The sequence below is a fragment of the Alexandromys fortis genome, unplaced genomic scaffold (genome assembly GCF_014885135.2).
Source record: "Alexandromys fortis isolate MF-2015 unplaced genomic scaffold, M_Fortis_MF-2015_v1.1 scaffold_202, whole genome shotgun sequence".
Lineage (NCBI taxonomy): Eukaryota > Metazoa > Chordata > Mammalia > Rodentia > Cricetidae > Alexandromys > Alexandromys fortis.
In genome coordinates, this window is record NW_026068077.1 from 242,247 (window position 1) to 260,879 (window position 18,633).

An 18,633-nucleotide genomic window follows, 5' to 3' on the forward strand; every position below is an offset into this window, starting at 1 on the left:
ATAACCTATAGGGTCAAATGTATGAGAGAAAGTTCATTCTGAAGAGTAATAGGCAAATTGTCATTCCTGTTTCATATTAAGAAGTAAGTAGGTGGGTATGAATTGGCTCTTGTGAATTATGGACAATTACCTGTTCTAGTTGTTATAATTAGATGGTCATATATTATGAATCAGATATCTCTGTTCTAACATTCCCTTGAGATACTCTTTTCTTCTATCCCTTTGATAGATCTTAGCTTATTGACAAAAATCCTCCAAACATCTAGATTGAGAAACATCTGTTTTTATACATCTACAAATCCTATTTTTATTTTTATTTATTTTTTCTTATCTGACAAAGAAACTCAAGAACATTTCCCAATATTTCCTACATACATACATGTAATTTTTTTGAAAATAGATTCTCCTCTTGTACAATAGATATCATAAATAGATATAGATAGATGATAGATGATAGATAGATAGATGATAGATAGATAGATAGATAGATAGATAGATAGATAGATAGATAGATGATAAATAGACAGACAGATAGATAACAGATAATAACCTATATTCCATCATGTGGGATGCTGTATCAGTATGTGTATTAATTTAACAGGTATCAGTGTATTTTAGGAATACAGTCATGTTTTGGAATGATGATACAGCAATCTTGTCAATTTAGTAGTCAAAGTCATTATTTATTCTGTACTGTCTCCTCAAAAGAAAATGCCAGCTCAAATATCCAATACTTATTGACAACCTTGGTACTACTCATAGTAAGAATTTTTAGGCATTATCTCTCATTTATTCTTTTCAATACCCTATGAAATTGTTCTCAACTTTATCTTCATTATACAGCTGAGGGAGCTGGGGCTTACAAGCAAGGTCTTACAGCCTCAAAGTTAAAATCTCGTGCAGAATTTAACTTACCTCTTTCTTAACTTGAGTAAAGCACTATCTGGCAAGTTAATTTAATTAGGAAAGTGAATTTAGTGAATGATAGAACATGATGTGAAACCTAAATCTTCCAACTTCTGGAACTACGTGTCTTTAATCCAGAGTGCTGTCTTCTTTTCTCAAATATCATATTTTAACAGAGTTAACAAGTAGCGAGCCAACTCCATATTGCTCACATTGACAATCTGTTTTGCTAAATGTTTTACCATGTTTTTAAATTATATGTATTTATTTGCGCAGAAGACAGGATATACAGTCATTTGTGTGGGTTTTCATGGAAGCCAGAGTTATAGGTCACCCACCATGAATGCTGAAAACATAAGTATACTCCTTTTCAGAGGCAGTGCTAGACAATCTATCTAGCTTCCTCTAACAATTTCTGAAAATAGGATTGGTACATATATTTTTATTTTTGTTTAAATTGAGTAAATAATTCTTGGACAAGACAGTTTTGTCATTTATGTATTTTAAAATTATTTTCTTTGCTTTAATTTTTCAATTTATTAATGATACTTAAGAAATACATGAAAAAGGAAAAATGACTTAAAATAAAGATGCATGGCACCAGACATGCCTAGAGAAATAATGTTTAAGAAAATCTGGGTGGGGGTACTGGGAAAGGGGAAGAATATAATTAAAATATGTTGAATGAAATTCAAGCAGTTCTTTGATACAAAGGAGAAATGATCCTCTCAGTAGAATGTTGCCAGGCAAGCATGAAGACTTCAGTTCAGATTCTTAGCATCAGTGTAATAACCAGGCCCTAGAGTACACATTTGTAAGTCCCATGCTGAGACAGGTGAGGAAAGCAGATGCTGGAGCTCACTAGCCAGTCAACCTAGTGAGTAGCAGAATCAGTGAGACAAACTAGCTTTAAAATGGTGGTGGAAATCTACCATCTAGAGGGAGATGCCAGTTATTTCTCCTTAGGATCCAGATGTGCAGAGAGAGACACACACGCATGCGTGCGTGCACACACACACACACACACACACACACACACACATACATGCACTCAAGCATGCACACACGCACATGCCACATACAAAATCTTGTTTCAATTTTAACCAAAAAAATGTAGAGGGTGCTAGGAAAAGGGCTGATTAATAAGTATTTTGAGTCTTTTTGGAATAAAATACTGTCTTATTTAAATGTGATCTTAGCCATTCTTTTAACGCTATAATGAGACTTGCTGATGATATCTATCTTTGAATCCTAGAGTCTCAAGTTCCCGACCAGCCAAGCTCCCTTCATGTACGACCCCAGACAAATTGCATCATCATGAGTTGGACTCCTCCTCTCAACCCAAACATTGTGGTGCGAGGTTATATTATTGGATATGGCGTTGGCAGTCCTTATGCTGAGACAGTGCGTGTGGACAGTAAGCAGCGGTACTATTCCATCGAGAGATTAGGTGAGTAGCAATTGATGCGTCTTTTCCTGAGAGAAGGTGGTTTATTTCTGATTCTTTGATTTCTTGGAAACTTGGTCTTGGAGATGTTGGTTTCAACATGAACCATGTATAAAAAGTCATTCTTCACACACACGCATAAACACACAAGCTCATACACATGCTCACATTTTGTCTCTCTTCTCTCTCTTCCATTTGGTGATTCTTATCTAGAGAACTCTATAATGAAATCTCTACCTTTCTCTTAGAGATACCATACTATATGCCTTTCACTATATGCATAGGGCATACAAAGTGCATTGGACAGGTTTTTTTTTCTCTCTGATACTCAAGGAAGTGTCTGTTCTTATTCGTTCTTGTATAAATAAAATAATACATTTTAAACTTCCTGGTACCTACAAGGAAGATTTCTGATCATTTTTCTTTAATTTTAGTTGTCTAATTACAGTAACTTGCTTGTCTTCAGTATCTGTCATTAAAACAAGGCTGTGTCACTCTGTGAAACTGAGGGAGAGGAGAGTTTTCATTCAGGGCCATAAATCTCTTCTCTAGGCGTTTGTTTGTTCTTCCCAATCTGAATCTCTTACTACGGTTGGCTTCATTTCTGTATGAATGCAGATGCTTCAATTGTGGTCTTATGTGAGGGCAGTTGTATGTATAAACTTTCAGTTAATTTTATTCTGATTTTCTACAGGGTTGAAAGGGATTGTATCATTAAGAGAGGAAAGTGGTAAATAATGTATCAGGATGCCAATAAGTTCAGGAATTGTCACAAAGTAAAAGGGAAGTTTGTGCTACCTGTTGATTTAATACTACGTTACTGGCAATAAAATGCATTGACCTCATTGGAAATCAAACTTGATTAGGGGTGGGAAGCTCCAGTAATTTGTGGTGTCCCTCACAAACAGAACATTCGTGATGAGAAGCCTGATTTGAATCTGAATAGCTAAAATGCAATAGTAAGAATAGATTCTATCAATGCAGAAATAAAATTGCGCCAATCCATTTTCTCTGTAATTGTTCCAAACACTAATGAGAGAATCACCTACTGAAACTGGCCACAATTAGAGTTAGCTTGGCATTTAGAAATAATCTCCCCCCAGTCAGTTCCAGAGTGTTCATATGAGGGCAATCACAAAGCTCATATTTTATGGCCGTCAAACCTGTGTCAGGGGACTCTCAACTATCCATTATTCAGGATACACCATCTCTGGCAGCGCGTCTTTATGCCACTAACCAGACAAGGCAAGGCTAGCATGGCAGTGTGCAAGCTACTGGCTGTATGAATGAATGCAGTACGAAGTCAGCAAAGCTGGAAAGAAAACTGCATGGTTGTACTATGCCCTTTAACTGTGATTCTTTCCACTACAAAGAACTTAGAAATCTAGCGGAAGGTTACCATTTTGTGAAGTTAACATTGGCAGATTTCCTAAATGTTAACCAAGAAGAAAAACATTTTCTTAAGATGTGTTCTCAAGATTAAGGAGTTAGGCTGAGGTGTGTACCTCAGCAGCAGAACCCTTGTCTAGAAGAAAAGAGCAAGAGAAGGTGCAACTTCATTAGTAAATTTGTACTTTTCAGCTTATTTGGATAGAAAATTCATCTGTATACACATAGAGACACATGCGCACACATATACATTCACAGGCTCTCACATACACACATATACATGTACACATGTGCACACACACGAATGTTATCACATGGAATACTTTAAGGATAATATCTTAAAATATAGATGTTGACACAAATATGAAATTAAAGCCGAAGTTGTTTTTGTTCATTAAAATGCTTGAGCTTATGATTTTTTATTAAATGGTGGTGTGAGGATTAACTTGTTATAAGCTTCATAAAGATAAAAGACTTTTACGTGTCCACAGACTAAGCATTGAAATCACCAATTGCTCCGTTTATGATATAAACACTAAAATAAGTGTTTCTGTCCATTTTTTTGACACAACTGTGACAAAATACTTGAACAAACCATGTAAGGAAAATGATATTGATCACAGTTTCAATGCGTTGAGTACGATTGCGTGGAAAGCATGGAAGCGTTCTCATTGCAGCTGGAGGGTGGAAGCAGGGTGCAGTTGTACCTGTTTTCTCTCCCGGTCTCTCTCATTCTATATGGCCAACTAGATGATGGGATGTTTCTGTCCACAGTGAGGCCCTGTCTCCCCCCCACACACACACACTATCTTATGTAGGGGCCCTCATCAACAGAACAGGGGTAGGGTTTAGCCATTTCCTAGGTACCTATAATTCAATCATAGACAACCAAGTGGACCAACATAGTAGACATATTAGTTTTCATATCATAATTTAGGAAAGATTAATACTCAAACCACAAAATTGTCTAGTATGTTTTCCTTGTGATAAGCTAAAATTTTAGGTTGTTGCTTATTAAAAATAGATTTTTTTCATACAATATATTTTTATGGTTCCTTTCCCCCAATTCATCCCATATCCTATTTTTAAGAAAAGAAAAATTTTAAGAGCTGTTTAATAGTTTTACAAATAAATATCAAGAAAGTTATTAAACAATTATGCACAATGTCACTCATAACTTCAAGTAGTCAATTTGTTCTTTAGCCTATATGACAGCTGCTTGCTTTGTGATTGGCAGATAAACCTCCTACTCTCTTAGAGGACAACCAGAAATTATAAACTACATTTTCTTCTGGGTAATAATGACTTACTACTTAGATATTGATTCGTGTAACCTGCCATGAGGGTGGAAATATAAGATCGCTTAAAAATTATTTACTATTACCTGATCAAAATGAGTAACTTGTCTAGTATAAGCATACGGTCTCATTAGCTATATTCACCATCAGACATTTATAATTAATCTGCTGACAGTTTCCTTGTTTGAATAACAAGCTGTAGTACCAGGTTAAATATACATTCATAATGGAGGTCCCTGTGAATTTAATTTAATCATATTAAGAACTATATTATTTTGTAAAGAGTTATATACATATTTTCTTTTATTTATCATTCCTTTAATAAATGTAGTTATTGGTTTATAATCAACCATATATTTAAGGTATATATTTTTTAATTTTTTAAAAAATCTGATACATAATATAATATAAACCTGCTTTTAAATTGTTTCTTCCTTTATTGAAAAATATTCTCAGTTATAGTGTAAAGATGGTAAATGATTTTTTTAGACTTATTCCTTTCTAACACGTTTGGAAAAATTTTAAGGAGAATTATGTTTTAAATTTTTTATCTGGGTATTTAATTTAAAATATAACAGATTTCTTAACTTTGACCATATATTTCATTACCTGTTCAATTCACTATTTCATCAACTCTGTAGATGCCATAGAATTTCTACTTAAGCAGTATAAAGGGAAAACACTTGGACTCGTCATGTCTTGGGCGTCTGCCTCTCACGTCTTTCTCCTGCTTTATTGCACTGGTCGGTAAGATGAGCAAACTGTGCATAGAAGTGTTAGGTGCAAGCATCTTTGGCTGATTTCTGATCTTGGGGAAATTTTGAGTATTTGCCATGAAATAGTTGGTGGGTTCTTAAATATGTCATGTATCCAAGATTTAGGAAAAGCTACACTTTTCCTAGCTTTTAGGCAATTTCAGTAACAACTTCTTAAAATGATTCTAGGGTGATTTTCCCCTTTCTTAAAATGTTATTTTTTTTAAATTTTGGGTATGAAATTTTTAAAGGAAACTAAATTTGATTAGTTACCAAAGACATCTTGGAAAGTGTTCTTACATTACTAAAGTTATAACAGTAATGACTTCATAACAAAAAACCTTTGTATCCAAAATGTCTCTTTATCATTTATCCCCACAGTGTTCCTCTCTTTGTCTGTATTACTGTTCTACATAACATCAATGTAGCCACTCCTGACTTATGTTCTATATTATAATACTAGGTAACAGTGTCTAACATTCATATCTGTAACATCTGATGGGAATCTTACACCACTATTGATTACTACAGAGGCACTGGGGAAAAAGGTGCTCTTATAATTTTACATTATTGTAAAGCTAGAAAGCTAGATAATTAAAAGTTTCATATTTCATTGCATGCCTCTTATTTCTTAGAGTATTTTAATTATAGAAAAATAAAGATATTCTCATCAGTTATTTTTCTTTTCATTCCTATTATCACTTCAATGATTCATCGCAGAAGACATTGTTATTATTAACTAGGGATTGAGAAATTATCTTATAAGCAAGCAAACAGTAAATAAGTATAGAATAGAATGGGATTGTACAAGAGGGTGGGAACTTTGAATATCTATCTATAAAAATAAGAAAAGACAATATTTGCTGTTGTTTTACAATCTTTCATGGGAGTTCACAGATTTTGTAAACACTAACAGAGTTTGGAAGTCAGTGTTTTAGAGATATAAGTATGAATTCTGGGTTGACTATTTCAATAATAATAAAATTCTATCAAATGAAGCATTGAAAAATTATGGATAAATTTACCTACTCCTAAAGGGTATCAAAATAATTTTAAATATTCAGAAATATTTTATTTTGTAACATTTAATGAAAGGTTTTAAGATGCTTAGCATAGCCTAGTAACATCTAATTTAGCTCTATTTTTAACTGCAGTCATTCATGACATAGGAAACTATTTCTCCCTATACTGTAGAGCTCTCTATTCCTCACTTGTCTATTCTGCTTATAAACACTGGGGAAGAGAATTCCATTTGTTCACCAAGAGCACTGCTTGCCTAGGGAGGAGTGGCAGGGGATAAGAAAAGGTCAAGCCATAAGATCATTTCTCTGAATACAACAGAAAGAATGGATATTACCTTCCATGCTTTTTTTTTTTCTTCCAGGTGAGTAAGGTCTTCTAAATGTATAGGCATTTGCAGGCAGTTTTTAAGGACAGCTGCAGGGTGATTCATTAATAATGCATCCACTCTATTTGTAGCCCCTTCTTCACTCCCTACTCTCTGAGGTCCAGAGCAGTTGCATTGTCTTATACCTGGTGAATTTTTTAAAGCTGCTTGCAAAAAGCCCATTACAAAAAAATGAATACTATTATTGAAAAAGAGGAGGAAAAAGCATCCCATTGGAGCCCAGGCTTTCTCTCTATGTATATTTCATTGGAAATCTGATCTCTCTCATCCCCACACAAAGGGATAAGTAATCACTTCTCTCCTCCTCTAGATAGGACCCCCAAAAGACTCTGGTTCATTCTTCCTGAGAACTTTAGGATCAAGCATAACAATAAAAAAGAATATTTCCTGAATCTTGTTCAGTTTTCTAGAAAAGGTTTTATTTGCATTAAAACCAGATCCTATCTTCAATTCTTCTTGTTTTCAGTGTTTACAGACAGCTGTTCAGACTATTTTTCCAAGTACTGTGAAATTATCCTCAGTGTGTTTTGTTGTTTTCTCCAGTGGCAGGTATCACACAAGTTTTTGAAATGAAGGGAAAAAAAGGATAAAAGCTGTTCTTAATTTAAAGAAAGCCGTGTTTATGAGAGTTCTAGACAGGGACTGCAATAAAGACTTGGCTTCTCACATAGACACAAGTGAGAGGTCAAATCCAGACAGGGATATTCCACTTGCTGCATGAATAATCAAGGTGTTTCTGGAAAATTAAATCCTGCCAATTTACCAAGAAAAATGTGATCTAATGCCGCTATAAAGGATGTTAGTTCTAAAGTTACTAACTAAATAGTATAAATCATGTTTTTGAATGAGTATCAGAGCTTAAACATAAAGGTATAGTATTTTATCCCATGGGCTATACTCAGAGTTGATTCTAGGAAAAATGCAAAAAAAATGCAAAAAAACTGGGCATTTTACTTTACTAATCAATTATACCAGTAGATTCATAGTAACAGATAAAGAATATTACTCTGTTTTCTAAACTGGTATAGATAAGAGGAAAAAAATGACATTCAGTCATACATGTAGTCATACATGATATATAGGTCTTTTTCTGTTAGAATGAATTTTTCCTTTGTTATCGATTTTATGTGTATGCTATGTAGACATACACACATGCTAATGGGTTCCATCAAATGTGAGGACATTTTGAGTATTATTTCCTCATATTTTTTTTTTTTACTTTCCTCTTCTCTTTCAAACTATTACTTGAGTTACACAAACATTATGGTCCTCTACATTGCTCTAGTTCATCTTTTATCTCACTGGTTTTGGGCTTTAGTTTTTTTTTTTTTTTTGTATCTCTATGTCATTTATGACAGTTGTTCTTATTGTCTTTAAAGTCAGCAAGGATTTTTGTTGCTCTTGCTACTTTTCTGACTGGGTAATGAATGCCTAACCTAACCTAGTCAATCTTAAAAAGACGGTGCAATGCATCTGGAAAAGGGGTTTTTGTTCTTTATATTTCTACACGTTTGGTATTCTAACTAAAGTACTGAGTTTTGAATATCCTTTGATATGTGTAATATAAGTATTATTATAATTTATGCTTTGAGTGTTCTCTGCAAATTATTTTGTCTTCATTACTTCAAAAGCTGTTTTTATTAACTTATCCTCACAATGAATTTTCTTTCTCCTTTTTTATCAGATCTACCAATGATGTAAAGTCTTGAAACATATTGTGTGTGTGTGTGTGTATGTGTGCGTGCATGCATGCATGTGTGTGTGCTGTTTGGTGTTAGAGATTTTGATGTTTACTATTATCCTTACATTTTGTTCTATGATGTAGGTTCTTGGGACACCAAGCCCACTCTGTACCTTACTTTTGTGTCTTAGATAATTAGTGTTTGATTGCCATGCCACTTAAATAACATATGTTGAAACCTTTACTCGAATTCCCGTGACTTCTGAATTGTCATCAGGGTTATATGTGCTTCAGATTCTGAGAGCATTGAGCTATTTGTCTTCTGGTCCTATTGTGTGGTTTATCCCCCATCCCTGGGCAGTCTCCTCAAGTACTGCTGAAAATGGTTCAGAGGACGGCTGAAAACAAAGGCCCAGAGCCTTCCCTTCTACCGCTCTTCTCTTTGTCCTCTCCCCACAAACTTTCGCTGCTTTGGTCTTAGCACACTGACTACATTGAGGGAGGACTCCAAAAACTTTATAGTTTTTTTTTTCTTATCGGTTATCTTTTTTTTTTTCTCCTGTGTTGCAGTCTGGAAACTCCAGATCAGAGATGGGAATTAAAAACAGCTGATGTAATTCCTTTTATCTCAGAAGTCATAGACCTGCATGACTCAGTCTCCAGTGTCACAAAACTGTTAAATATATACTTATTGTTAAACTAAAATATAAAAATAAATCCACTCCTCATTAGTCCTTTTCATTAGGAAAGGGAGCCTTTAAACCATGCTTAAAACAACTTTTACTATATCAGTGTACCAAACTTTTCAGCTATTCAAAAAGAGCAAAGAGACCAAGTGTATTATACTTATCTCTCGATATCTACCATTAATCTCATCAAGAATGAATCCTGTCATGTTGTATTTTGGGGGAATAAATTTAACTTGAGTGCTCTTAGAAAGAGGTCTTTTAGCCTGTGGAGAAATGAACCTTTATAACTCCCAGAGTGCATTTGAAGCTCAGTGAGTTCAATGTAAATTACATGTTAAGCTCAGCATGCTTCCATCAAAAAAACTCCTTCATGCATAGAATATAAAAGTTTTGAGTTTATGACTTGCAAACATTTTAAATAAGAAAAATCAATTCACTTTAGTAGTCTCAAGAATAGTTGACATACATGAATAAAAAATGAATAAGCCCCATAGAGAGGACGTTTTATTATTTTGAAATGAAGTATATTATAGGTGTTGGTTAACAAAATTCTGCTTTGTATTACTGGAAATGGGAATAAGAATAATTATGGAAAATGATTTCTTTTACCTGAAGTATAAAAACCTGACTCCAGAAGCCCAATAGAGAAATAAGTCATTTCATGGTAGAGAAGGCAAGAAGGAGGGGAGATTTTCCCACCTATTTATCCTTAAATTTCATATTGAAAATGTATTTTCAATTCAGTGAAAGAAAGTGGTGTTTTAGACTGTGTGATCATAACAGACTATAGAAAATGCATATATTAAAGCTATAGAAAATAGTTTAGAAGAAAGGCAACTTATTTTCTTCCTATGATTTTATAAGTTTTTTATATTTACACAGGGAATCGTTGCTCATTCTCCCATTGACATCAGTAATTTCCATGCTTCTTATTTGTGTTCTTATTATGTCTTCCTGACATTAAAACATGTACCTAATTTATATATTCTGTAACGAGAGGTATATGGAGTCTAATTAATAAAATCAAGGAATATATCATTTTTCTATTGTCTTAATAATTCAAAGATCCTTTGAAGCTCAGCTTATTGTACTTTAATGATTTTATTTTACAGATGTGAATGAAATCAATAAATGAGTACGTTGTTATTTAGTTCATTTTCATTTTTAGATGTTTTCAGGCATTTGATCAATGCTAGTCAAACACCAAATGCTTTCGTGTCAGGTCAGTTTGCTCATTTGCAGTCCGTTGCTTACCTAGCGGGGAGAAGCATGCTAAAAGATCAAGTGCTTTATTCATTTTTGCCAAACTGATTATATAAAATTATTTACTTAGTAACTTTAAGCATAAGGCACCATATGGAGGACAGAGGGGGGTACTAAAGTATGTAACCCATGCTGCAGTCTGGCATATTCCAGGCACCCAAAGTCATATATGCTAAATAGAAAAAAATCACCTCTGACAAAGAGTAAAGGAAACACCACACTTATATATATATATATAATATATATATATAATATATATTGTGCTTTGTGCATTTGGAGTTTGAAATGCTGCTTGATATGAGGTTGTTACAAGAGTTTATTAAAGATGCAAGCTGGAGATCTTTTTCTGGAAATCGGGGTAGAATTCATTCTCATGGTGAAAATGTGAAATAGTATGCCAGGACTCTGCAGTTAAGGAGAAACAAGGGAAGCTCAAGGTCTAGAGAATAAACCAGTTGAATCATGAATACAAGTTCTTTAAAAGAATAATCAAATATATAACGAATAGAGAGATAATGTGAGTACATGTTAGAGAAGGCTCAAAATTCTAGCCCTTTATACTTTTGGATTTACTTATTCCACAGTTATTCTAGAAGTCATGATGTGTGTTTAATAGCCACCTTCGTGTTGTACTGATTAAACAAAAAAGATTAGGGAAGGTGACTGTTGAATCTTTGCTTTTTATCTTATGAAATGGCTATCCTTTATTGCCAAATATGGCTTGAACGCTCTAATTTTCTACTCCAGATTCCTTAGTGCTGGAATTAAATAAACATTGTTATATCCAACTATTTTATAAATACATTTTTATTTTATTTTTAAATGTTATAAAATATAAATCTTCAATAACAATGGGATACGGAGTCAGAAGTTAAGCTACTTTACATCAAGATGGTCATTATTTTGTGGACTGTGTATTTCTAGTGAAGAAATTTAAATGTTATCTTATTTTAATTAAAGTATAATTGTACAATTCCCCCATCTAATAACTCCAACCTCTTCCATAGTTCTACTCCCTCTTGAATTCTCTTTCTCTCTCCTGGCCATGAGTGTGCATGTGTATGTACCTATGTATGTATCAATATTTGCCAAAGCAGATAATGTTTCCTGTCTTTAATGCATACATTTTGTGACAGCATTGTATTGGATAATCTAATTAATTTGGGGCCAGGCTCACTCCTAGAGACAGCCAACTCTCCCCTTCACGAGTCTTTAATTGCCTCCTTCCCTTTATCTATGGTTGGATCTTACCACTTTATTTCTCCATCCTCTTTTGTATGCCTACTGGTCTTGTCACTGTTCAGGTCTTGTTTTCCAGGCCTAATTTTAAGGACATGAGTATAGCTTCCTGGCATATCTAGAACACGCAATCTTGCAAAAGTCTTTCTGGTCTTACGGCATGTACAATCTGTCTATTGCTCTTTCTGAGATATTCTCTGAATCTTAGGTGTAGGATTTTGAGTTGTAGATGTATCAGTTGAAGCTGGGAGCCTAACAGTCAGTTGTTCTCTACATTTTGACCATTTATGTATTTCTGTAATTGTCTCTGTATCCTGTAAAGAGGCTTTGATGAGGGGTGAGAGCCACCTTGTCTGTGAGGATAATGGTAAGTATTGAGAATGCAGTGAGGAATCACACTGGTTTTGGAAAGTGAGAGTAAAATATTCTTTTAAGAGTAGAATAGTCCTTTAAGATTCACGACTTCAATAGCCTCGGGTGTTTGGGTAAGTTTATAGTGTCAGATAAGGTTTCCATCTTGAGGAGGACATAGGTTACTATCAAGATAAAGATGGGCACTGCATCATTTTTAGGGGCATCTTGTCATGCTGATAATTGTGGTTCTTAGACTTTCACTCACCTAATTGTGTTTTGCTTCCATATACCATATATTTGACTGTCTTGGAATATGAGTGTGGTCATATTGTTCAGAACCAGCAGATTACAGCTTTTTTAGTTTGTTTTCCATTGGCATGATTAGATACCAATGTAGTTTCTAAGCAACTACAGGTGGACAGGTTTATTTTGGCTCATAATGCAGAGGGACAGTTCATCTTAAGACAGCAGAAGCTTGAAGAATTTGCTCACATATAAATTACAACAAAAGCAGAGAACAATGAACGCATGGTACTGTTCAGTTCCCCTTTTCCATTTATATAGACCAGAATCCCAATCAGGGAATCAATGATGCCATACATAGTGAACAGGCCTTCCCATTTCAGTTATTGCAACCAACTTAATCTTTCCAAGGCATGCCCATAGACCAGGATGTCTTCCTGGTGATTTTAGATTCTGTCAAGTTGACAGTAAGCTTCTCATGATTCATTCTATAAGTTGCTGATTATGTGTTTGTTATACCACTGCACATTAGCTTTTATAATCAGGAAGTAGAAACAATAATAAGCCATACTTGCTTATCTTAAACAATCAACATGTCACTCCTTTCTTTTGGAGTAGTTAATCCTGTGTGCTCATGACATAGGGTGATACATGTGATACTGTTAAGACAGAAAAGATTGAGCTGCTTTTATAATCACTGAAGCAAATCAATTTCTTAATAATTAACAAAGAAGTGACCATCTAAAAGCTAGTAATGTCTTTTCAATGTGGTGTTGGGCCTTGTGTGCAAAAGGCAAAATGCCTGTCACTGACTTAAATGATGAATATGTAAAAGAAAATAAAACTTTGTGAAAAAAAATGTCTCTTAACTTTTAAAGAAGTCGGTGAACCTGACTTCTTTCAGAGAAAGAGTCTTCACTTCACCAATGGTTGTGTTAAGGATGTTTATCAGGCTCAGTAGGTTATAAATTACATGATGGTGTCCTTGAGGAGCCCTACAATGGTAAGAAGAAGATGGTATGGTAAAAAAGAAATTGGACACTGGAATGATACAGTGGCAGAGAACACTGAACCCACCAGCTCCCAAGAAAGTGAGGAACAATTCTGCCCTGGAGAGTGAGGCACAGCTAGTGGCCTGACTGTAGGCATTTGGCCCTCTCAACTGCAAGAGAACAACCTCTGTTGGTTATATCACTTGCCACCATAGCTAAATGTAACTTGCAATATTAACTTAATTTTTTTCTCAATCCCCTAATCTTTTAAAACTGAATTTCTGAGTCAAGCATCACCCACATACTAAGACAACATGAAAAATAATTTCAAAGCTGCCAGGTTCTAAAAGAATGCACAGGACCATCATCATAGGACAGCATTGGAGTAAAAAGACATAATAATGTCTTCGGTGTTGAGATTACAGGAAGAAGACTTTAAGGTAATCAAAAAAAGTTCTTCCTCAGTCATCTAGAAGAATTCTCTTCTAGGCAGTCAACTTCATCTCTTAAACTCAGCAGATTCATTCCAGGAAATGAATAAGAAATTCACACTAGCCTTATTGTAATGTTGGAAGGTTTTTGTTTTCTAACAAGATATAGAACAAAAAGCTTGAATGAAATACAATAGATGCTCTACAGAGACCATTCTCATAGGAAAGCTCAATTAGTACAAAGTAAACAAAAGTTTGAAGACATGTAGGGAGCCAAGAATTTTACTTGCAAGTGTAAAAAAGCTGTATCCTCATGGTAATATAATTCACAAGGCTTGTATACCAATTAGTCTTGTCTTAGCATAAATTAGGAAATACTCTAATAGTATAGAGCAGAACTGTTGTATAGAAAGGAGCATTTGTAGATTTAAAACTGAAACATAACAATATTTATTTTATAACTGATGCTACCCATATTCATATTATTGTCTTTTTATAACATGATATTTTATACTTATGAATAATAATTAATTGTTTAGGTGCTAATTCCTCCTAATCTTTTTGATTGTGGAGAAAATCTTTTAATTTTCTAATTTATAATAAAACAATAGAGATCATAATTTTGGTCCAATTGAGGAATATATGTCTCTGGCAGATAACATACAGAAATGGGACACAGGGATCAGAATAATGTGAAATAAGCATGTATAACACTGAAAAATGATGTAGAGGAGGTATTTTTTTCTTGGTACTTTCTAGCTGGTTTGTGAGTTGGCAGTTTTCTTGCTGTTAGTGGGGTTCCTTCAGCCTGATGTTCAGGCTTCCTCAGTCTGTCAAGAGAACATTACCAGCTCTTTATCCTTTAGAGAAATGTGAAGGAAGAAGACAGGCCTCATCAAGAACATGAAGTTGTTTTATAGACAATATCATGTAATTTCAGGAAACAAAATCTGCTTTTTTTCCTTTTATTTATATTTTCCCAAGCAATATATTTTAATCATATTATTTGCCCTCCATTAACTTTTCCCACATCCTCCCCACATCCCTGCATTCTTCATGGTCTCACTCCTCATCAGCTTTCTTTCTTCCTTCTCAAAAAAAATGTTTTTGATAAGATTTCATTTTAAGGTTGATAGATTTTTGTCTTGTTTTATTTTAATTTCTGATTGCTGAATAGTTTCTTATCTTAAATGTGGATACTTTCAATATGTGAAGAGTAAGCTTTAATTTTGTGAATCATCTTGTAATGTTAAGCTTTATGGAGATAATAAGAGGAATCACTTCATACCTTAGATACTTTTCTATAACTGTGATGAAACACCATGACCAAGGCAACTCATAAGAGAAGGCATTTATTTAGGGATTATGTGTTCAGTGCATTATAAAACCCATGAAAATCATGGCAGAGATTATGGCATCAGGGAGACAGGCAGCAATGATCTTAGCTGGGAGTTTACATCTTAATTCACAATGCACAGTATAAGGAAGAGAGGCTTTTGAAACATCAAGGCCCCCTCCCAGTTGCCATACCTTCTCCAACAAGGCTACACATCCTAATCCTTCCCAAACAGTTCTACCAACTAATAACCAAGTATTCAAATATATGAGAGAATGGGACCCTTCTCATTCAAGTCACCACATATTTTATATTGATGATGTTTAGCAAAACAAGTATAACATAAAGAATCTTGTAATTTGTATTTAATTGTAAAAAAAATATTGAATAAACAAATAATGAAGTATATGAAAACCTATAGAAAATAGAATTTATTTGCTCTAAAAGCAAATGTTCCTTTCTCAGTATATAGTCCATTATGCTTCCTTGAGAGTCAATGAACGAATTAGTTCTCCTTTCCAATAAAATATATGTTACAAGTATGAAACCTATGATAAATACATTGCTCAGGATTATTAACATGGTATTTCATCAACACAGAGTGACTTGGATGCATGTATGTAACTAATCAGAGTATTATTGTAAAGTGAATGTGTTTGGAGTTTAATGGTGGAAATCAGTAGCTCAATCAAGATGTGGTAAGGACCAAAGTCGGTAATTCTGATAGTGACAGTTGAACACAAACAGGACTTGGATTAGACTCAGAGTATTTTATAGAACTGAGTCCTTCTTTCATTAACTAGGAAAACATTGGCATGTAACAGTCCCTTGCTCTCTATGTCAACACTGTCAAACTGGAATTCATGATAAGCACTTAAAGTCTATGCATGTTGTCTGGATGTGTGCTTGTTTTCATAAGGAGATCTGGGCATGTATGTGGCATGGCTTAGACAGGCAGATCAGAGCACAGTCTGCATGAGGCAATCCTTGCTTTTCCACCTTGTTTGAGGCAAGGTCCTTTCTATGCTGTGCACCCCAGGGTAGCTGCCAAGAGGTTCCAGACACTGTCATGTATCTGCCTACATCTACCTACAGGAGCATAGGAGACTACCAACACTTGACCTTTCTACAGAGTCCAGGGACCCAGAGCAAATTTGTGTGGTTAATGCTCTCATCAAACCACTCCTAGACTTAAGGCTTCTGCCCAAATTAATAGACTAAAACATGTCAAAATTACTTGTTTTATCTTAATAATTTATTTCTCTTTCATGATTAAAGAGAAATAACCCTCATTTTCTCAGGAAAACAGGGGTTAAATTTGACTAGAAAATGTTGACTTTATCCTATTGTACCATTTGAACAGGTCAAGTCCATGGGTTTTCTAATTAAGGAGGAAGTAGAGAATGTAAGAGAAAGAATACTGAGTATTTATTTATACTTTTGCTACTAAATCTAACACCACAAAATACAATTCATAAACTCTTTTTAAATAGTTAAAATTAATCGAGAGAGGGTGATTTGTGAAATATTTTAATTTTTTCTTAAAGTATGGTCTGGCGTTTCTTTTTACACATCAGTGATGTTATAATATCTTGCTTTTTGGGAGAGACTATGTATCTCCTAAATACATAGTCTTCTAACTTTAAAGATGATAAATACTTATCATGGTGTTTGTACTTTTAATCTTGTCCTCATATCCACACTTGTATACATATTTTCTATAAAAAAAGAATAGAAAGCAAAAACACATTGTACAGATGTTCACTGTGACACCCTATATTTTAAAAAATTACCCTGTTAAACATTCAGCAAACTCTGAGTTGTCTTTTCAAGGATAAACCAAAAGCAAAGCAAAATGAATACACAAAATTCAAACCCCTTTCATTTCCCCCAGTGAGCAGTAGTACAAAACCCCATAACGGCAGCCCCAATAGCCCATTACTAGATTTGATGGTTTGGGAAAGGATCAGTTGAGAAGCTGCTATGGCTGATGGGTAAAGGATGGGACTGGGGCTGTGTGAGTGTTCTAGTACGGAGCACTGCTACAACAGTCATTAATCAAGAGCGAACCTTACTGTTTCTAATCATAAGCAAAAGTGCAGCACACTGGGAGTGAGCCTTCTTGTTAGAATTATTCATTGGAGAATCAGTCAACCACAGACTTCCCTGACATCCAAAAGGCTGAGCGAACAGTGGGTGATTGCTCAGGAAATTTATGAGACCGACGTGAGGATTTTTCACATTCCACAAAAGAAATACAACAAATGCTTTGCTGACAAAGCTCTAGTCATTACGGATTTTATATTCCAGTTTACTGAGCAGGAAGTTCTCTGAGGCAGATGGCTTGTTTCATCACGGGAGCTTTCTTGAGGACATATCACTTAGAGAAAAACTACAGAGGCGTAAGTGTTGTATCCTGACTCTCAGCAATAGGCTGAGAGGACCTTGTCAGGGTATTTTATTTTTTGGATAAGTTTGTTTTAACTTTTAATTTTCTCCATTTTGCCAGAATTTTTTTTTATAACATGATTGACTAGTTTTTAAGTGTTCACTCTATGCCAGCGACTAGAAATGTTTACAAAAAATAAAAATGGGTCCTACATCCAGAGTCCTCAGCTGAAAACACTACATGTTAACAATTGATCCTGTCATGAAACATCCTGGTAACTGTTCTTTTGGAAAGAACACTCTGGAAGGATTTTTCTTGGTTTCTTTTTAAACAATAATGCTAAATAAAATAAAATAAAAATCCACCTGACTGTCAGCAATGCATAACCACCCAGTAAAAAGCTAGGTAACAGACTCTGGACAGAGGTGGGTAGATGTTACCAAATGCTGGAGTAACAGTACCATGTCAGTACCTTTCTCATCCCCATACAATACCTAAGAACATGGAAACACTTTGAGTCTTGTCTCCTTCCTATCAATACGGTGATGATTAGGGGCCTGACCCACTAGGGAAGCCTCAGATAATAACAGCACCACACCATGAGGTCTGAACAGCACACTGCTAAACTTTCAATTTTGTTTCACTACAGTTCCTGGGTTGGTGTTTATTAGTTTTTTATTTCATTATTATAAGTTTGTGTACTCAAACACACACACACACACACACACACATTTGTGGTAAGCTGAGTTCACCCTCTATCTGTCCTCTTGAATCCTGGAGTAGGCACATTCTATAAGGGTCATCAATGAAAAA

The 18,633-nt window shown here is 34.6% G+C and overlaps 1 protein-coding gene across 1 annotated transcript in view; it reads left to right on the forward strand.

Annotated features, from left to right (window-relative positions):
• The window catches only part of Dcc (DCC netrin 1 receptor), a 268,312-nt gene that overhangs the window by 120,343 nt on the left and 129,336 nt on the right, over positions 1–18,633 (forward strand). Inside the window, exon 6 of the mRNA XM_050121731.1 lies at positions 2,162–2,356. Coding sequence (XP_049977688.1) covers positions 2,162–2,356 — 195 coding nt within the window. The remainder of the gene's footprint in view (positions 1–2,161; positions 2,357–18,633) is intronic.